This window comes from Abramis brama, assembly GCF_963993115.1.
Source record: "Abramis brama genome assembly, chromosome: 23".
In the NCBI taxonomy this organism is placed as follows: Eukaryota; Metazoa; Chordata; class Actinopteri; order Cypriniformes; family Leuciscidae; genus Abramis; species Abramis brama.
The window spans coordinates 2,460,992-2,484,087 of NC_139985.1; the positions used below are offsets into that span (position 1 = coordinate 2,460,992).

The window sequence follows — 23,096 nt, forward strand, 5'->3', positions numbered from 1 at the left end:
TAAATTCCTGTCATAGATAAACGGATATTCTTTAAATTTTTTGTTTGTTTTGTTTTTGGAGTCTAACAGCATCATTTCCCATTCGCTTAAATTTCTCCGTATGGAAAAGCATGAACACACTTCTCCTGTTGTGTTTCACAGAGGAAAGTCAAATGCGTTTGAAATTACATGATGGTGAGCCATTTCTGGCTGAACTCTCCCTTTAAGAGAGTTATTCCTGAACCCAAAAAAACACGCGTCTTCAGCCAAAAAGAAAGACAGATAGCGTCCTCTAACTCCCAGCACAGTTCCTATGTGACGAAGTGCGGCTGTGAAAGCATTTCCGTTTCAATCACAACCAAAGCGTGGAAAGCAGCAGTTGTACGTCTCCCGTGTGGCGCGAGCGTTCAGAGCGGCTCTGCGAGGTTCAAGTCTGCAGGACCATTCAACAGACACGACTATATATTACTCCAGCAGTCTGGGAAGAACATTACACGCTGCTGGGAGCGTTAACCCTGAACATCTCACTTCCAGCCAGAGGAACTCCATGTGTGTGTGTGTGTGCAAAGCTTCAGCGCTAACAGAGTATGCAGACAATTACAGTTATCCATTCTTATCCACAATTACAGACATTTTCCATTCTTTCTGATCCGAATAAACAGGCTTTTTTTGCTACTGTACCTTTAAGACTCTCAGTTCACAGGTGCAATTCAAGTTTATATCACGTTTTAAAAAGCATTAAAAGGAACAAATTGCTGAATATTGTTTAATATTGGATTTTATCTATAGTGTTCGTCAAGGTTTATTGACACAATAATGTAAAAAGTAGCTTTTTATGGTCATTTTCTACCCTTTCAGATCTGAATAAACTGGCTGTTTTTACTACTGTACCTTTAAGATTGTCAGTTAACTGGTGCAATTCAAGTTTACAAAATAGATTGCATCCTAAAAGGGACAAATCTAGGATTTTATTTAGAATTTTTGTCAATGTTTATTGCCCTAAAAATATAAATGTAGTTTTAATGGCCATTTTTCCACCTTTTCTGATCTGAATAAACAGGCTTTTCTTTTGTGCTACTGTACCTTTAAGACTCTCAGTTCACAGGTGCAATTCAAGTTTATATCACGTTTTAAAAAGCATTAAAAGGAACAAATTGCTGAATATTGTTTTATCTTGGATTTTATCTATAATGTTCATCAAGGTTTATTGCCACAGTAATGTAAAAAGTAGCTTTTTATGGTCATTTTCTACCCTTTCAGATCTGAATAAACAGGCTGTTTTTGCTACTGTACCTTTAAGATAGTCAGTTAACTGGTGCAATTCAAGTTTACAAAATAGATGACATCCTAAAAGGCATTAAAAGGGACAAATCTAGGATTTGATTTAGAATTTTAGTCAATGTTTATTGCCCTAAAAATGTAAATGCAGTTTTTATGGCCATTTTCCAACTTTTCTGATCTGAATAAACTGGCTTTTTTTTTGCTACTGTACCTTTAAGACTCTCAGTTCACTGGTGCAATTCAAGTTGTTCCTCATCAGGGTGAAGCGTTGAATATGTAAATGTGGGCGGTCATTTGATAATGACCTCATGGTTGTGAAAATAAAATTATGGCTATTTCAAAACATACTCCTTTGCATAGATTGATTACATTTTCCAATGAAAATGTGAGTTTTAAAAGTGCGATACAGCATCGTGAAACACCACAGACGGCTGTAAAGTCCCGTTTTAAAGCAAGCCTAACAGATGTAACTGCTTAACTCCTGTAATAAACACGAGAGCGCGCATTTTAGGGTGAACGATTCCTTCAACAACATTTGCATCTCAAAATTCACCCGAAGGCAAATGCTTATGAATTTGTGCCAGAATTCTCCAATGCAACTATTAGGCAAAAATGCAAAGTGAAAACGCTCACCGGTTTGCAGCGCTTCAGTCTGAAGGGCCCCTCCTGTCGCAGCTTGTAATACAGGTAGTAGATGGAGAAGCCGAATGTGGAAGGGGCGTGGTCAAACACAACATGCAAATTAGATCCCAGTTGAGAAACATTCAGCATCTTGGGCTTCCAAACTGTCAGGGAAAGAGAAAGAAGAGTTTCGGCTTTATTTAAGATCCCTGTTCAGGCCGTTTCACAGCTTGGTTAACAAAAACAGATGAACTGGATTTGATATCTTTTTTCCTCTCTCTCTGTCTAAAGAACTCACATGGTTTGCAGACGAGGTTATCCGGGCCAAGAAGCACTTCACAAGCTGTGAGAACGCAAGGAACCAGGAAGAGAAATTACTTCATGTTTTGAACTTTTCCATACCAGTCAAGTCATTTTAAACAACCATTAAGTAAGAATATGACACTATAACCTACAGTAAAAATAAGTAAATGTCATTTTGTGTACCAGAATATTTAAAATTTATCAAACTAAATATTGTTTCAAAAGTAGGACAGAATAAGGCCAGTATGCATGGTGTGTTTCAGGGCTAACACTCACTGTTAGTGCGCAGAAACGACGGTGGAAAGAAGCTGTCGTTCAGGAACGTGGGAAACGGCACGATTCTGACCATGTAGTCGGCCTCGAAAGCCAGACCGGCGAAGGGCTGTGAGCTCATCCTCTGTTGGGAAAAATGCAAAATGGTGCCAAACAGATGAATATGAGCATAAAATTTCATTTTCCAGTGAATAATTTGTATGATATAAACCATATTACTATGTATTCGGTTTCGTTGAACACAACACTTACAATGGATTTGTATGAGAAGTTAAGCTGCCGTGGATCCTTTAGGATCATGTGCTGGCACTGTTTTCCCTCGGGATTCTTGTCCTCCAGATACACTCTGAATCCTTTCACATGTTCAATACCTAGCAGATCAAACAGGTTGTGTGAAATACAGGGATTTAAACAATAGAAAAGCACAGTATAAATCCAGATGACTGCAGCAAACATGTGCAACTGACAGGTTTAGTTTTGAAAATGCATAAATTATTAAGAAATTCATAGTTGCATTGTGCCAATAAAGTTTATAATACAGATCACATCCTAAAAAGCATTAAAAGGGACTTTATTGTTGATTTATAATGTTAGTCAAGGTTTATTGCCCCAAATGTAGCTTTTTATAGCCATTTTTCACCCTTTCTTATCTGTATATTGGCTTTTTTCTACTGAACCTTTAAGATTCTCAGGTAAATGGTGTGAATTGGTGTGAGTTTATAAAAAGATTTAAAAGGGACATATTTTTGCTTTTTTTTTTTTTTCTTAGAACTGATTTCTAATAGTCAAGGTTTATTGCCGCAAAAATGTAAATTGAACTTTTTTGCCCATTTTCCGTTTTTTCTGATAGACATAAACAGGCTGTTTTTTGCTATTGTACCTTTAAGATTCTCAGTTAACTGGTGCAATCATGTTGTTCATCATCAGGGTGAAACACTGAATATATAAATGTGGGCGGTCATATGATAATGAGCTCACGGTTGTGACATCACAAATTACTATTTCAAAACATATCCCTTTGCATCTTATTTTTATCAATTTACAATTTGATGAAAATCAAATTTGAAAATTAAATCAATTTCTAATGAAAATGTGAGTTCATAACACCATAGACAGCTGTCTAGTCCTGACTTTACAGCATTAATCCGATGTGCAAACTCGAACTAGTCCCGCCATAAACTTCCAGGACTGGAAAAGGCATGCATCATTTTTCTTCCTTTTCTTCCCCGTTTTTATTTGTATTTTTATAAGCACCCCTGAAGAAAGAGAGGAGGCATTTAGCACAGCGAGAGGACGGGAGCATGCGTGCCAGCGGAGCGTTCCCGTGCCCTTCAAAGTGTGCCAGCCTGCCTCGCTTTTAATTAGATTTCTGTCTTATCAGTTGCAGAGGGAAGAGGGCAGAAGAAAAGGCTCCCGCACACATTCCGTGTGGTTTCGATTACCAGCCTGAGAGAAATCCGTCTTTGTGCCGGGGTGTAACTCCACACCTCCGCCAGCCTACAGATAGCATCAAGAGAGAGCCGTCCCATCACACAACCTTCAAAAACACGACTGAAGGTGAAAAAAAAGCTGCGGAACTGGTTGTGCGCTCTCATTTTCCTCGCTTTTTATCATTCCCTCAATGGGTTCCTTTAATATTAATAGTCGTAAGGTAACGGTTCAATTCGTTAACATTAGCTAATGCATTAGGCGGGCATTATGACCTAATAATGAAAAACTTTTTTCCGGCATTTATTAATCTAGGTTGATGTTAATTTCTACATATGCATTTTTAACATTTCATGAGCAAACACATTTAAACAACGTGAAATATTATATTTATGAAAACGAAAACTTTTTGACCTAATTATTCACTGTGATTTTAACACATTTGCATGTTCACGGTTCTCCAATGTTGATTAATGGTCGTGCGACATACCAGCATGATAAAATATGGAATAGGTCAACCAAAAATAAAAATTCTGTCATCATTTATTCATCCTAAATGTCGTACTCAAACCCATGAACTCCAAAAATGACATAAAAACATCATAAATGTACTGTAAATGTGAAGCATTTGCCTTGTGTGCTATATTCCAAATCTTCTGAAGCCAAATGACAATTTTGTGAGGGAAAATGACTGAAAATTAAGTCATTATTCCCCTCAGCTACAGATCTCAAATCTCATTTCCATCATTCTAAGTCTGTCGTCAGTGAAAAAGCAAACGCCATTGTTTCTCGTAACTCATGCATGTTTGAGATTTGAGGACTATGGCGAAGAGAAATATTTGTACGATAACTCTGAATATGCTGTAGTGCAAATGAGATTTGAGAGGTACAGCAAAGCTGAAGATAGACAGTGAAAAATTACTTAAATTTTGGCACTTTGTGTTTTTTGTGTACTGGACAAAATATGCTTTAATTGCATGCAAAAAAAAAAAACATATCTGAGATTGGGACAACACGAGGGCGAGTGAATAGCTGCTTTTCCACTATCTGGCCAGTGTGAGCCAGGGTGAGGCAGGGCTAACAGCGTGCCGGGCGGGGCCAATAGCCTCGGACCTGGAGCCGCAAAGGCCAAAATCAAGCTACGTTTCCACAGTCGGGCCATTAGCCCCGGAGCGCTATCCTAAAACATGCCTCTCTGGAATAAACGTCACACAACCTCACCATTTCACTAGCATTGGGAAGCTAGGTGACTGAAAACTAGCAAGATCGCAAAATGAACATGACAGACTTAGGGCTGCACGATATTGAAAAAAAAAAAAGGCGATATGCGATAACTCATTAAATAATGCGATATTCGATATGTGATACGATAGTGCTTAAAGTGTATAAAATAAACTTCAATTATCTTTAAAATATATTTAAAATGATATAACCAACATATGTGTTTCATATTCTTTTTGTGACGAGAAAGCATCCCTACAACTTCTGAAAGTGAACAGCAGTGTTTTACTGTAGCATAAGAAGTGTTATTTTAACATCAGTGGGGTTCAGGGGTTCAGGTAGGCCTACATTAGGGTTATTTAACAACAGAAACTGAATAATCAAATGTTAAAAAAAAAAACTGCTTAGTTTTCACCTTATAAATTAAATATATGCTGATTCTTATTAAAGATACAAAAGTTATTCAGTCAAGAGCAGTGAGAGATTTTCTCTGTCTTTTGTTCATGACCCCAGTTATTGCAAGCCGTTGCAATATGCATACTGCGATATATACATTTGAGATATTTCGATAATTTCAATATATTGTGCAGCCCTACTTAACATCAATATTTGATGCTGGATTGCCCCGAAAGAACCCCCGAAAAGACCCGGAAGTGACAGTAGAAACGCATCTGGCACACACCCGCTCTGACAGTGGGAACGCATCTAATGATGAATTTTCATTTTTTGGGGGGGGTGAACTATCCCTTTAAGCTTAGTGCATTAGGAGAAGGCCCCACACCCAAGGCTTTCTTCTTTGAGTTTCTTTAATATACACCTGAGCTGTGTCAAGTCCTGCCCCAGTCAAAAGGATTAACCTGGAGCAAACAACAGGCCACATTGCAGGCGAAAGCTCGCATTACCAAGTTCAATAGCGCCCTGGCAGACGGAAGCAAGGGACATCCCCGTCTTTCTCTCAACCACACACACACACACACACACACACACACACACACACACATTCCTCTGAGGACAAAAATCACAGCACTGCTGCTATGTGCCGATCTATTCCCGTCTCTTAGACGGATCCGTGGGACTGTCAGGGCCGAAGAATAATACGGCCGGGAGGAGGGAACCTGCAGCTTTGATCAGGACGAGCAGGAACTCTCTTTGAAGAGCTTTCTTTCTTTCTTTCCTTCTCCTCTTCCATTCTCTCCAGGCTGGAGATAGACTGAGATAAATCACCCTCATGTGCATCCACCCATGCAAAACACATGCACTTTAAAATGCACTTTGTTATTGGTTCGTGCACGCTAATGGAAAGCGCAGACACGCAGTCTGAAATCTCTGTTGTAGGACTGTTCAGGGACACATTTTTCCAAATACTGGTTATTGATTTTAGAGGAGGGAGTAAAAGCAGCAACATAACTAACTTTATTTTTCAGCACGTTGACAGTTTCTCAGCATTTCTATTAACAAGCTATTTTTCGTGACAAAGATGCTTGTTTTTTATATTGCAAACATAAATATAGAGGAGTATATATAAATATATGTGTGATAATAAAGGCATATATATATATATATATATATACACACACACAGTATATACAAACACTACATACTATGTGTGCATTTGTCTTTTTTATACACATTACCATTTACACCAAATGCAACTGATATAAAAAAAGGTTGCATTTTATGTAAATTTGTCTGATAATAAAGTCTGCCGTCTTGCATCACCCTAATCGAGAACCTCTTTGTGATTGTTTCGCATCAGATAAACACAGCTATGCCTTTTTGAGACAAATTATTTAATCTGTACTTTAATGTTAACTAATGTTGTTAACTTTTGCAAGTAGGTTGCTTTGGTGGGGTTAGGCCTACTATGATATTACACTACATAGCCTATAATAAAAGATAATGAATTTCAAACCAGAACCAAACATTTTGATTCAAAGACCAACAGTCTGTCATTAGTCTTTAGTCCGCCACAAAAAAACAACATTAAAATCATGAACTCAAATGTCATTGTGAAAAAAACTAAAACAATGACTGTTGTAACAGTGCGTAAATCAGACCTTTCAGGCTATAGTCTAACGCTAATAAGCCTTATGCCAAAATTATTATTACGACTAAATTGTCGGTCATTAAATAAGAAAACTAAATAATTGTGTAGATGATTTGCTTTGTGAAACCCGACATCAGACATTAGGCCGAAGTATTTTCTTGCACACAGTGCCGGCGGGGGCCGCATGACGACTCGAACACTTTTTTATGTTTTATCAGACAATAACTACTCAAGATTTTGCTTTAGTATAATTTTCGGGACAATTAGAGCCGGATTCTGGACTCGGGACAACAGCTTAGATTTCGGGATGTCTGGTCACCCTAATTGGGACAGAAGTTGACATGTCGGGCATTTCAAAGTAGTTTCTCCAACCCTACTGAGAAGAAACCTACCGAGAGGACTGGCCATCCAGTGGACCACCACAGCCGCCTGGCTGTCACATGACAAGTGACTGTAGGTGATGTTGTTCACTTCATGGATGGCGTGTTTCCCCAGCAGATTCCAGTTGAGAGAGCAATCTAATTGGGATAAAAAGAGCAGGAACACAAAGAGAGAGAGAGAGAGAGAGAGAGAGAGAGAGAGAGAGAGAGAGAGAGAGAGAGAGAGAGAGAGAGAGAGAGAGAGAGAGAGAGAGAGAGAGAGAGAGAGAGAGAGAGAGAGCGAGAGAGAGAGAGAGAGAGAGAGAGAGAGAGAGAGAGAGAGAGAGTTAAATAGAAAGACAGACAGTGTTTCCCAGTGAGAACATCGGTGAGATTCTTTGGCAAGCTCTGAGAGAAAATATGCAGCCATGCGAGGAGACACTATTTCCCCACCCCCTTCCTTCCTTCCTTCTTTCTTTCTTTCTTTCTTTCACTACTTTCTTTCTCCTCAGCGACTACAGATCAGCAGGTAAAGGAAGAGGAGCAGTCGCTTGTGTCCCTCATACCCCGTCGCTCTTCTTTACGCAAGCCTTGTTGTGATGCTAATGAGACTGGCTTTGAGCCGAGGCCCGTTCCCGTTCGTAGTCACACATAATGGGGATTGAATGCGGAGGAAAAATCAGGATTAGCTATGAGAAACTTGACTTTTCATCGCTTAAGGGGCGGACAAGAGCTCAGGACGCTTGACTGAAACAACGTTAGGCATTAACAAGAGAATAAATACTATATTAAGCCAAGCAAAGAGAATCAATTAAAGTTAATCTCACACAGAACATGTCATATTTCCCCACAGAAATCACATTATATTTTATATAATGTTATTATATTTTGCTTGAAAGACATTTTTATGGCACTAGCATCAAAAAATGACTGTTTTCAAACAGGTTCCCTTCTTCTATTGGTTGGCAAACAGATCATCCTGTCCCAACTCACGCCACTGGTTGAGTCAACGAGTTTTGAGAGGAAGTATTGTAACATCGCAAAATATTACACAAGCTTATGCTTATATTTAGTACTTATTTAAAAAAATAAAAAAATTGTGACATTATTTTAATGACAATTAAGCACATTTCCAACCCAATTCTCATTATCATAATGCATCCTTTTTTGGTTTATTATATTTATTTAAATTTGCACTGATTTAAATAAAAATAATTGTAATATTCTTAAACTATTCTTATTATCATAATGCAAAATAAATCATGTTATATTATTTAAATGCATTCATATGTTTTGTTTATTTAAGTGTACACTGATTTAAATTTTAATCAAAATAAACATAATTTGCATAATTTTCCCAAACAGCTGTCATTCTCACAATGCAAAATAATGAATGATATATTTTTTAATTGCAAAGTATTGATGCGATAATGTAGTATGCGCACTGCCTTTTTTGTTATTTATGCCGATTTAAATAAAAAATCATTTTATTTATGTATATACCTTTTTTTCCTCTTCTTATTTTTTATAATATATGCAAGAGTTTGGTTTGTAATTCAACAAAAAAACAAAAGGAAAATGTCCAGGTGCATTATTACAGTAATGAAAATTTAATATTAATGTCACAGTGTTTAAAGGAACACACTGACTTTTTGGGACTTTAGCTTATTCACCGTATCCCCCAGAGTTAGATAAGTCCACACATACTCTTCTCACCTCCGTGCGTGCCGTAACTCTGTCTGACGCACCCACCGCTAGCCTAGCTTAGCACAAAGACTGGAGGTAAATGGCTCCAGCTAGCATACTGCTCCCAATAAGTGACACAATAATGCCAACATTTTCCTATTTACATGTTGTGATTTGTATAGTCACAGCGTGTACAAATAACAAGGTCACATGAGACACACCCATCTTCTAACCGTATACACACTGGAACTATATTCTCAGAAGGCGAAGCACTGCTACTTGGGCGGAGTGATTTGCTCGCAGCGCCTGAGAAGCCCCGTGTTGAGGAGCAGAGAGTTCGCTCAGAGTTGGAGTAAATCACTCCGCAGAAGTAGCAGTGCTTCGCCTTCTGAGAATATAGTTCCCAGTGTGTATACGGTTAGAAGATGGCTGTGTCTCATGTGACCTTGTTATTTGTACACGCTGTGACTATACAAATCACAACATGTAAATAGGAAAATGTTGGCATTATTGTGTCACTTATTGGGAGCAGTATGCTAGCTGGAGCCGTTTCCCTCCAGTCTTTGTGCTAAGCTAGGCTAGCGGTGGGTGCGTCAGACAGAGTTACGGCACGCACGGAGATGAGAAGGGTGTGTGTGGACTTATCTAACTCTGGGGGATACGGTGAATAAGATAAAGTCCCAAAAAGTTGGCGTGTTCCTTTAAAGTTTCTTAAATCTGTTGATTTAGGGGTTAAAATGTGACATGTTTTCATTAGATCCACACATTAACAGTACGGTTAAAGAGAGGTCTTACTGTCATTTCGAAACGTGACTGCGAGTTTGCGACCGCTCTCATCAGCGCTGGACGACTGCGTTCCCTGCAGAGAAAGAGAGAACAGGAAAAAGAAGCAGAAAATGTTTTATTACACAACCATCTGAAGTTCACAGTAATGGCAGCATTAGAGATGTCTGAGAGACAAACAGTAACTTGTGTAACAGGAATGTGCGCTCAAGCCTTCAAAACCAGCAGCACTTCATGTGGTGACAGCCGCAACACACAATCCCACAATTATCAGAGTCCTGGCACTCAACAACACAGCGCTCGCTGCCAAAAGACAAATATAACCTTTTAAACACAATACAGCACTGGCTGACCCAGAATCAGCCGTTTAAACTCACACACTGAACTCAGGTGAGATAATGAGGGGTTACGGCTGACTCCAGAGCAGCGCTTTAAGGTGTGTAAGAAAAGAAGTCAAAACAAATACGCTTGCGTGACAGAACCAGACAGACTCGAGAGCTCTGTAATCAGCACGCCAGATCAGGGCGGATGTGGAAAAACAGAAAGGAAGATACATAAAATATGGATTATCAAATAAAGACACGGGATGAAGGGTGTTCGCAGTCGTGGAGCGACACTAAAGAGGCCTTGTTCTCGAGGCCACGGCGCTCTTCTGTGTATCTTCACAGATCTTATCATATTCCTGGCGTTATCTGGGATTAAGGAAGTTGTTTGACATGGCAGGACGAGGGACAATTCACTCCCACCCAAGAGATGAGAGTTAACATACATACTTTAAAATACTTTAAAAGGTCTGTTGTTCTTTACTGTTTAACAAAGCACATCGATCATCATTAATGTTAAAATTTTAACATTAAGATCTTCAACAAGGATCTTCATACTTCATTTTGACATGGGGCACAAAATTTGTACTTTACATAGTTTATATTTGGATGCAATACAGGATCCCAAAATAAGACTTTTTACATTTTACTATTGCAATTTTATGGGACATTTTCCATGAGTCGAAGTTGTAAATAAAACAAAGATTGTTATACTCTTTCAGTCTTTTTTACTTCAAATGTCTTGTTTAATTCAATGTGTAACTTGCCGTTCCTTTATAATTAATTATGAAATTTACAGCAAATTCTGATTGCAACATTTTTTTAGAGTACCTTTATGGGAAAATAATAATGCTGGCCAGTGATTTTCTACTTATTTTTACCCTGTAAAAAGAAAGCACTGCCAAAACAACCTCAAAAGTTGGATCATAAATTGGATTGACACACCATGCACCTGTTTAGTTCACTCTGGAAATTCAATTTTCGATGCGGATCTGTTTTTATCCCGAGTTGGAGCATCTCTACTCCCCGTACAATTAATTTCTTTCTCCAAACACATAAATCATCCATCGATTTCCGAAACGCTCAACTGGAAACCTCAACAATCACATTACCAAAGATAAACATGACAGAAGATTTGTGTATGCATGTAAAGACTTCTCTGCTGCCAATCCAGTAAATGTCAATGATGTTTTGCTTACATTAGAATAAACTGTGCAGATATTAAGCATGTAGACTGTTGACTGGATGCTTTGCATGAATTATATGTGGGAAACTGCTTCCAAATTGCAGTTTGAAATGTTAAGTGAGCAGATTTATGGACTAAAAATAATGCAGCAAAACAACCTAATTCACAATTAATGCAAACTGTGAGCTGCAACTAAAACGGTGTGAGTAAACTACTCCACATGCTCAAGACTTTGACTAATCTGTCTTAATGACATCCTCTGCCCCATTTCCACAGGATGTACACTGATGAGGGCGTGACCTCTTGACCCCGGAGTCTCGCTCACACCATACCTGGACCAGATGTACAACTCCAGACAAACAGAACAAGGTTATTAGAGTAAAAACTAAAACTACATGTTTTTTACTTGAAATAAAGATGAAATAAATATAAATAAAAATAAAAAAATATCAAACTTACTGAAGAAAATTAGAAGTTGAAGGACTAAAATTACAAACTGGACATAAATAAAAACTTAAACTGAATTAAAAAAGAAAAGAAAAGCTAAAATAAAAATAAATGGAGCCTAAAGAGTAATATTGCAAATAATTTATCAAAATGACTAACACGTCAAAAATAATACTTAAAATTAAACAAAAAATACAAATAAAAGGAAAACTTATAAATATAAAAAATAATACTATTTATTATTATATTAATCAAATCAAATATAAATATTATAAATCTTAAACTTACTTAATTTAGTTGTCAAAGACACGTCTAATTTTGTTTAGTTTAAGTTGAAGCACTAAAATCACTAACTGTAAATCAATATAAAACTAAAACTGAAAAAAAATTAAAAAAAATAGACCTAAATAGTAATAGTAATAAAAATAATAAAAATGACAAAAGCACATACCAAAATTACTAAAATTAAACAAAAATGATAGAAAATATAATAAACAATAAAAAATAATAGTGGATAAATAATAGTAAAATGACACTGAAACAGACAGACCACATGGAGGACACCACGAATATATAGAGCATAAACAATCAAAAACTTTTTCTAGATTTCTATGGATTATATTTTAGTGATTTAAACAAACCCCTAACACTAAGTATTAGCGTTTTCCTTCACGCTATAAAAACCCTAGTTCCTGATCATCATGTCCAGGAGCATTTGTGGAAAAAAACAACACTGGGAAAACTTTCCTGAAGGTTTAATGCTGCAGTTAATGAACTGAGGGGAATGAAAGCACAAACTAATTTGGCTCATAGCCCTCGGCCTCGCTTTTAAAGCCCGAGATTTTAGGTAGCAAGAAAGCATTTACTGCGTGCAGAAGAAGGGGGAGACTGGCTGATTCCTCATTTAGCACCAGAGTAAAGTGAGAAAGCCAGCAGCTTTCGAGCCGCACTAATGGCTCCTGCCATGCTGTCCTGGGGTTGTTTTAACACCGAGGGCCCAGCGGGGTCCCGAGGGTCACGGCAGACACACACACATCTGCTGCGGGACTGTTACACACCTGCAGATAATCAGAGGAGCCGTTCTGACCACAGACTCGCAGCTCTCAGAGCCACGCCATTAATGTGCATCCTTATTAAAAAAAATACCACTGTAACAATCTGTTGTAACAATCGAAATAAAAAAAGTCAATGCATGCATAAGTAATGTTCATAGTTAGGGTGATGGTGGTTTGAACAAACCATTTAAACTTTCGCATGTGAACCAAGACATGCATGAAATCATTGTTATGCATTTGGCAGATGCTTTTACCAAAGCATATTATATTGCATTTAAGGTATACAATTTATTAGTTCATGCATACCATGATCCAGTGTTACAGAAAAATGGTCAGACGTACAATTTTTGCCCGTCAGATGATGAAATGAGAGGGGAAAATCCCAAAGACTACTTTAAAGGACCAACTTAAAGCCCAAAGTATACTTTGGTCAGCGCACTGTCAACTTGACATTATTTTCATCATCAGGAGGGTCCGTGGACGTCCCGATTTTTGTGTCAACTGCTAGGGATGCATGACTTATCAGCCACCATATCGGTATCGGCCGATATATTTTCATTTTTAATGTTATCGATATATTAAAGCTGATAAATAATGTATTATTTCCTTCAGCTGAGACACTTCAGATGCGCACTGTTCAACATGATGGTTTTGAATTGCTTAAAATTTGATTGGAATCACTTCAAAAAGCAAAATACAGTAAACGTGCAACACAAGTCTGTCATATCGGCTACATACAATTATAATGAGAACATCATATTAAATGTGTGTTTGGGACATGGCTTTTAATGGTGAGACTTTTGTTTTTGAAAACAGGCTCTCAAAAATTATATAAAAATTTGGATTTAGATTTATCAGCCAATTTATCGGTTATCGGCTTTCAAATATAAAGAATTATCGGTTATCGGTCAAAATTTTCATATCGGTGCATCACTAACAACAACGCGTGTGCAAGTGATTTGAGCGTCCACTAGAAGGTGAACAAGATATTTCCACTCCTTTGAAAGGAGTGGAAAGTGCAAAATCAAGTATTTAATGTCATGCAAAAGTTTAACGGCACATCTTCCAGGTCTAGTTCTCTCTATGTGCGAATGAGTGTTTGTGATGAAGGAAGGGGGTCTAAGATGTGACACATTCCTCCTAACAAGTCTGTCACACTCTCCCCGACACCCTTTTACGACCTTCCTCAACAAGCACCTCCTCCTCCTCCTCTCGTTCCCTGTGTCCCCGTGGGCCGCTGGTCCCGCTGAGAGGAGCCGGGGCTTGAGGACCTTCAGCGTTTGCTCTGACGTCTCGGCCCTCGTCCTGCTAATAGCCCTAGCAGTCATTTGGCATCCTAAAACTTCAAATGGACAGTTTGGGCCGGGGGTGCTGCGATGGGGCTCGTAAACTTGCTGCATCGCATGTGGCAAATGAGCAGAAATGTTGCCCGTGAGGTAAAACAAGGAGGTCAGACCCCGGTCAAACACGGGTCCCCACGCTTTATTAGGCCTTATTAAGTGATTGTAAAAGAGGGAAGACTGTGTGCCTTTTGTTTAATGACCGGGGTCATTAAACGCACCGTGGAAATTAAGAGAACACACAAAGACCCAAGTCAAAACCAATCTACAATTACAAAAAAATACCATGGTAAAACTTAAAGCACGATTTTGCATGTGTTACTGTGGTTTTCTGGACATGTACCATAATGCAATGTTTTTCTAATCATGTTCTACAATTATTGTTCACCATTGCTATCCTTTTAAAGGTGAATTTGCAGCCCAACACTAACAAAATAAAGTACCAAAAACATCATCAGTAACATGTTTTTAGTCAGTATTATCATGATAATATCATGATATCTTGATGTACAATGCAAATACCATGGTATATGTATATATAATACTGTTCAAAAGTTTGGGGTAAGTAAAAAGCAATTAATTTGATTAAAAATACAGTAAAAAGTTGTTTAACATAACTGTTTTCTATGTGAATATACGTCAAAATGTAATTCACTGAATGTTCAGCATCATTACTCCAGTCTTCAGTGTCACATGATCCTTCAGAAATCATTCTGATATGATGATTTGATGCTCAAGAAACATTTATGATTATTATCAGTGTTGAAAACAGTTGTGCTGCTTCATATTTTTGTGGAAACTGTGATACATTTTTATTTTCCAGTATTCTTTGTTGAATAGAAAGTACTAAAGAACAAAGTTGATTTGAAATAAAATATTTTGTAACGTCATAAATGTCTTTACTGGCACTTTTGATGTATCCTTGCTGAATCCATTTCTTACTAAAAACCCAAATGTTTGAACAGTATTAATACATCATGATGCATATCAAAAGTGCCATAGTAAGAGTTTGATGAACAAGAGGAATGAAGATCAGTCCTCTGGTCAAACACACACACACACACACACACACACACACCTGGCGGGGGCAATAGAAGAAGCCATTATGGAGATGAGCTTTAGCTGCTATTGTGCGGGATCAGGGATACGAGCGTGTCTGAACAGTGACGGCAGGTGAAGGGGGACGTGTTTCCTGTTGAACACCAAAGGCTGATCCAACCAGGTGTTCCAGCTTCCATATGAATAATAACAGTAATTATATCATCCGAAACGAGGAAAAGACTTCACAGCATGGGAGCTGGGCTTCGTCTTTTATGCATTCATTACCTTTTATGTTTTCACAAAAGACTGAGTTCTCGTCACGACACCAGAGCAAGTTAGTTAAATCTACTGTACACTGTAAAACAAATTATGATTTACTTAAAGCCTTTATATATAATGCATTATAAAAGTATTTTAACGCATTAATTATGCAGCTTATAATGCACTGTATGGTCTCGTGAATAATAACAACATACTCGCTTAACTATTCATGTTACACCTTTAGAAAGTACAATGCATTAAAACATGACACACAACCAATTTCAGATGTGACAAGGAATCTGCAAATATTATAATGCCTTTTAAATTTTTAAAATGCATTGTACATAAAGTAAAAAGACACAAAAATAATTTTTGAAGTAAATAAAAAACAAATATTATTGGAGTATGTTTTACTATTTCATTACATACAGTTACATAATGAACAATACTTCTACAGCATCTAATCTTGTTTTTTTACTAATGCATTTTTAAAATAAAAAGCTGTATCTCAAAGTTTATTTTTTTTTATTTTTTTTTACTTTGTATCTGTTAACATTAGTTAATGCGTGCAAATTAGTTAGTAATGAGCAAATTAGTTTTTATTGACTAACACTAAGGTTAATAAATGCTAAGATATGTGTTAGTTACTGCATTATGTTAAAAATGAGACCATATTATAAAGTGTTGCTGTGAAAATCGTTTCTACACCAATTTTTTTATATTTTTTTTAATATTAATTCCGTGATAAATCGTCAGCTAGTTAGCACACTGTCCCATTTCACAATCTAATGCAATCCCCACACACATAATCAAAGCAGAGTGTTCCTTGCCTAAAAAGTACCTGGTTTGACTTGTGCTTTGGCATCTAACCTCACACATGAAGCTGATTTAATGAGAACACTGTGTAGTGTAGATGGTTCTTTTTAAGAAGCCAATTAGCTGTAACCCATATGGAGACAACAGCAAACAAGCCAGCAGACCACACTTTTTTCAAAGGCCAGCTATTTGTTTGATCCTTCACTGCTTGAATCTTCTCCCACCCGACTCGAGGAAACGCATCCCTCTGGGATTTTGCCCCTTGCATGGAAAATTAACATGCATGCTATCAGTTCCTATTTGCTGAAGGGTAGATAGTGCATGATGGGATATCTGACCAGCGATGATCAATCAGAGGGACACTGCTGCTATTCTTTGGTCTGGGACCAGGAAGGGGGGGGGGGGTAACTAATCTCCCTATTCTGAGAACTTACTGAATTACCCAGTGGCATTTGTTAGGATTACGCGTGACCTGCATCTCTGTGCTTGCTTTACAAATTCCCCCCCGTTTATCAGAATAGACTGGTACCCATTTACAAGCCACGATCTGCCTCGTATGGATCCCGAATGAATAAACTTCATGAATAAATATCAGAAGTAAATAGCGCTTCAGTGTAACCTGAGAGTAAAACTTGCTGCATGATTTGGGACGACAACGTTGACAAAGCAATCCCCGTTCACACATATCTGTGAAAACGACTAAAAATGCTGTATTATTCAAGCCAGGCCAGTAGTTGGCGATGCCACTTTGTAAAGAAACACTACACACCTATAGACTGAATATGTAATATGCATGTCACTGTTTTCACAAATTCCGTTTTTTTTGTAGTTTATTATCATTTTCGAAAACATTTTCAGACCCCCAAACGTTGTCATGTAAATGAACGGCCAAAACGCATTTAGTTTGACGTTTTTAGTTGAAAATGGTGTCATGTAAACGACCCCTTAGTGGAAAACTGCAGGGTTAAAGCTTATACTTTGTTGGCAACAGATTTGCAAACTTTTCCTCATTAAAAATGCATGTGTACGAGTGGTTATCAAATGCTCATTACAAGCGACGTAACCTCACAGCGTTTGCAAAGTTGAGCGTGTAAATGAAATTGCGCAATTTTGATTTTGTACTGATTAATCGTTCAGTCCTACTAAAACTCCAGACATATTTTTGCACATTTATTTTGCATGCATAAACAATTGCATGGTCGAGAGACCTCGTGGGCTCAAGGAAGACGTCTCGTCCGGTGTGATAAATCCAGCGCAGGAGAGCGGCTGTCGAACGCTGTAAAGCTAAAAGGGGTCAGAGTCTGCAGCAGCCGCTCTCCATCACTGTGTTTGTCTTACATGCTCTTATGATATTGAGCTTCAGATCTCGCTGATCTGAGAACGCAGAGCTGCTCTCGGGGGGCTTGTTCCTCAGCGCTGTGAAAACAAACAGACCACTTCTCACTGTTTGTCCAACAAATTACTTGGGATATAAAAGAAAGAACAAAGCAAGATCCGCGCTGGCTTGATTTGCAATGTTGTGACGGGGAACAGAAAGTCAAAATTGACTTTATTTTACAAAATACACCTTATTTGCTTTAATACATGCTACTGGTCTTACTGTGAAAGAGAGTTATGCAATATTAACCAAAAACCGAATAGCTCTTTATTAGAGCATGATTATGGATAAACTGAGAATCATATTGAGATCACGATTTTGAATAGACAACTTAAACAAAATACCATGTAATTTACTAGAGGTTCTGACAAAATGTTAATTGCTGCGATCTATTTAAAAATGTTTAATTATTTTTTAAATCGGTTTGAATGAATGATTAATTGACTCGTAAATTCTTCACTTGTTTCATTACTGAATGAATCAGCGTTTTTGAACAAATTTCTTAAGTGAATGATTCAACGACAAATACATTTGTTTAAGTGTCACTTGTCGCCACCTACTGGTGTAACGATGTAATTGATACAATCGTTTTTTGAAGCAGCAAGTTACTTTCAAAAGGTGATTTGCTCTATTTTGATCTCTAACGTAGACATCAGTGTTTATATCCAAACTATAAACTTTATCCCAGTACTTATGAGATCATTTTAATGTAGGTTTAACACAGAATTAACAATACCGTGTGGTTAAAAAAAACAGTTTGAGAAGCTGTGACAACGGCTCTCTCTGGATCATCAGCAGCGCAAACGCAGATCTGAATATCCGGTGTGATTTTGTCAAAGGTTTAATAGACAGACGAATTGTTGTCATTTAGGAATAAGATTGCGTGGGTGTTTGAATCGAGATCGCGATCTTTTAACGATTGATCGTGCAGCGCGCTTATAGCAAACTGACATTTAAGTTTGCCATCTGTGAACAATGCAACTAATCCAACTCAAGTCTTGTTCTTCAAAAGAGACAGAAGTTCTAAATTCTATTATTATTATAAAAATTATAAAAAATTTTATTATATATGAACTAATAATATATTTTATACATTTAATTATTGTACATTTATATATATTTCTTTAAAATGTCATTAATAATAAAACTCAATTTACAACAAATTCACATCTCTTCCTTGACAAAACCACTCGAATCAGCGAAATCCGATTCTTGGGGAATAAAAACTCAGCCATGCTGTCAAAATAAAAGTCCCGCACAACAAAATAATAAATAAATTAAATTATAAATTAAAATAATTATAATAATAATAGTAAATATTAATTAAATAAATATATCTCCTAACTAAAAATACACAATCATAGAGTATAAAATGGAATACCTTCTAAGGTGACTTTCTTTTCAGTAGACATACAAAGAAAGTCATTGGGGAAAACTTTCCCCAATGTCCAAACAAATAAAACAAGCACCTTTTTACATTGGAGTTGACAAATCTGACCACAGCCTAGATCAGCAGAGCTCGAACACACGTTTCTCATTTCCTCAACATGTGTCTCCAGTTTCATATTCCAAAAAGTGTCATTTTCTTGGACAATGAACGTTGTGTTTGCTATCAGGTCCTGTTGTTATTAATTACCTTTATGTGCAACTTTCTAAAGGGTTTGTGTCTCACGAAACCTGGGGATTTGTGACTCAGCGAAGACTTTTGTTTGTCTTGAGGAGTCTGTGTTTACTGTGCCGGTACCATGGTAAAGTGATAGTGTAACACGACGTATAATCTTGCATTGCTAACTTGCATACAAACTACATGTTTTTGTCTTCTTGACATCAAAAACAAACACAGATCCAGATTGAGTTTCATGCATCTGTGTGGCGCGTTTCCTAAAGCTGCAGGTGATCATGTGGCATTAATGAGCAGGTATCAGCTTTCTTCATCTGTGTAATTATGGTCATCTCGGAGCACGTCTGCAACTCAACGACGGCAAACATCCTGCACTCGAAGTAAATGAGGCCTTGTCCACACTAATACGTTTTCGTATGAAAATGCATCTTTTTCTCTCTGTTTTGGCCTTCCGTTCAATGAGACGGCGTTTTTATTCATGAAAACGAAGCTTTCTGAAAACGCTTTCCAAAGTGGATAAATTTGAAAGCGGTATTTAAAAACGATGATGTAAGTTTAGTCATGTGACGCATATTGAACCCATAGATAGTCAAGTTTAAAACGCTAGTGGACAGAAAGGGTTTTTAAACGAAAATGCTGTTTTCAAATGTATCCGGATTAATGTAGACATATACACAGTAAAAAACGTTGGGTTATTTGTTTAACCCAACCGTTGGGTTACACGTATTGGGTCAATATGTTTGGTCATTTTTAAAATCGTTGTGCAATTTCTAGAAATAACCCGACTGTTGGGTTAAATAGCCCACGGTTTCCCAATATATAGTTTGTAATTTAAAAAATATATTTGTTGAAACATATGTATTGTTTTATACAAATAAACAATCTGTATTTGAAAACAATGTGTATTTTATTTATTAAAATAAGGTCATAAATAAAAATAAATATTTAACTCAACTGTTGGGTTATTTTAACCCAACTGGAGTTTAACCCAATGCATTGGGTAAAAATAACCCACAGTTGGGAAGGTGCTATCCCACCCCATAGTTGGGTTATTTTTTACCCAACATTTGTAAGTGAGTAGTGACACTGGTCATGTAACTCTTTGCACAGACTGCTTTCATCATATCAGCTTCAGTGCTGCAGTCAACACAAAAGACATAGCAAATACATTCAACACAACTACATGAAGCACTGAATTGGTACTGATCAAGTACCTAAAACTTTCCACTCTCAGGCTAAAGAGGAACCGGATGGGCAGGTCAGAGAGGGAACATCTGATGAAGGGTCAAAAGCTGGAGGGCAATATTCAGTCTGCTCCCCTTAATGTCTTTCCTGTCTTCCCAGCCCAATCGGTCCCGAAAACGCTCCCATATGCCATTACATTCGCTCTGAGGAACTTAAGCAGCTCATTTTCGTAAACAGAGCACAGTTGAGGTGCACTTCCCTTCACATACACACAATGTAAACACCAACTGGACTGAAGCAACTTAGGTTTACTTCATTATATCATTTTAGGAAATATCATGATCAGATGTGAGTCTCAATTATGATCTTTAGGATTCTGAGGATCATTTATTTGTTCATCTCTCATTTATTATTGCATTGCATAATATGTTTTACAACTACATAAGCATTTAAATATCATCTTACTAAGGCATATGATTGGGACATATAGAATGACGACTGATACATATATATATATATATATATATGCATTTTATGTTAGTAGTCTGTTATACTTTTATAAAGATCATTGATTTACATTACAAGCATCAGAATTTCATCTCACTTGCTGGCCATACAAATATCAGCATCTCGACCAAAATGCATATTTTTGCTCAGTTTGGGCCTCTGAATGATATTGAGTTTTTTTCCCCTCCATATTCTCACTATATCATACTATATGAGCCATAAAAGCCTGATGTATCAATTATGATACTCAACAAACACACATATGTGAAGGTTCAATAAGTTGTTCTGTTCTGTTTGTGACTTATTTCATGCGTCAGGCTCTTGTGTGTAAAGTGTGATGAGCACATGTAGATCACGCTCATGTGTTTAACAGACAGTGCACTTCCATACTGCTAATGGATTTTCCAGTCCCAAAACAGGTAGCGCTTAACTCAACCCACTGATCCAGGACCAGCCTTTTCTATCAAAAAACACCCGAAATCTGGAGGAAGAAGTCATGATAAATGTCTGAGATCAGAGGTCAAAACCACACAATTCCCAGGAAAGATCTGGCCTCTGGACCATCATAAACTGATTTGTGAACTTGTGCACAGTTGACCTGAACTGCCGTTCAACACGTGGCAAAGGTCCCGAACATCTGCAGGATTCATATCCGCTGGGATACAGCAAACTTAAAAATGAAACATGGATTTCACAATCATAATGAACAAAACGTGCTTCGTGATAATGAGAAACAACATATTGTGATTAAGTTTCAGAGAGAATCATGTCTTCAGTTTTATCGGTCTGTTTCTTGCACAGAAATATATGGCTTGGGATATAACAAGACTTTTATAATGCTTTTATTTTTTGTTTTTGGAGCTCATCGTATGCTTTTATGTTAAAAAAGCAGCGTGAACATCCTGCTAAACATCTTCTACAAGTGAATTATTTATGACAGAATATTAATTTATGAATGAACTATTGCTTTACATTTTATGGGGTAATAAAATATCATGTTCTTAAGATAGTTTAAAGTATCCAAATAAAATAAAAGTCAATTTTGAGTTTATTTTTTGCTGTATAGATCAGGGTTTTTCAAACTGGGTTCATGATGAAAAGCTTATAGTTCATTAAATCATAAAAAATTTAAAGCAAAATAAAAAATAATAATTATAAAACACTATAAAATCAATGTAAAATAAAAATAAATAATCAAAAATAAAAATAATTAAAATAAAACACTCACTAAATATTTATAAAATCATAAATGTAAAAATAACAATTTTAAAATAAAAATCTTAAAAATAAAATCATAACAATGTAACAAAAAAATAAAGAAAAAATAAAATAAAACACCCACTAAATATTTACAAAACCATAATGTAAAATTTAAACAATAAAATAAAAAAAAATCATACAAATATTAGGTTAAAACAAATAATTTAAAATAATCAACATAAAACACATACTAAAAAATTATTCAATATTATATGTTTACATGCATATCATGTGACCATTAACCATCATCAGAGAACCATGAATGTTGTTAAACTATTGAAATAACAGGTTTTGCCTGTACAAATCCGTTTGGGAATCTCTATTATAGAAATGAATAAACACGTATTTTCATGTCAGCAAGACATCCACTTTAGTTTCGAGATCTTTGTTGTTTGGATTCTTGCTCCTTTGTTATCACATCTTGTTTTTATAATCATTTGAAATTCACATTACTTAAGAAGGATGTAAACACAAGCCCAGACGTGCCGAACAACATGAGAGAAACCCATCCTCAAAAAGTGCTTTCATTTACACTTCTATAGGCCTGGATTAATAGTTTGCGCTGATAAAACAGACATTGTGTGTCTGCCCTGCGAGAACAAGCAGCGATACAACGCACACCGAGAAAAGACACGGCCATGAATGACCTGCCGGATGACATTAACAAACAATGAATGTCTTCACAGGGAGGACAG

The 23,096-nt window shown here is 36.9% G+C and overlaps 1 protein-coding gene across 1 annotated transcript in view; it reads right to left on the reverse strand.

The window, feature by feature from the left end:
* The window catches only part of il17rd (interleukin 17 receptor D), a 41,362-nt gene that overhangs the window by 8,651 nt on the left and 9,615 nt on the right, over window positions 1-23,096 (reverse strand). Inside the window, exons 2-7 of the mRNA XM_084100962.1 lie at window positions 9,994-10,057; window positions 7,546-7,671; window positions 2,710-2,828; window positions 2,461-2,581; window positions 2,180-2,224; window positions 1,894-2,045 (exon numbers count right to left, since the gene is read on the reverse strand). Coding sequence (XP_083957088.1) covers window positions 1,894-2,045; window positions 2,180-2,224; window positions 2,461-2,581; window positions 2,710-2,828; window positions 7,546-7,671; window positions 9,994-10,057 — 627 coding nt within the window. The remainder of the gene's footprint in view (window positions 1-1,893; window positions 2,046-2,179; window positions 2,225-2,460; window positions 2,582-2,709; window positions 2,829-7,545; window positions 7,672-9,993; window positions 10,058-23,096) is intronic.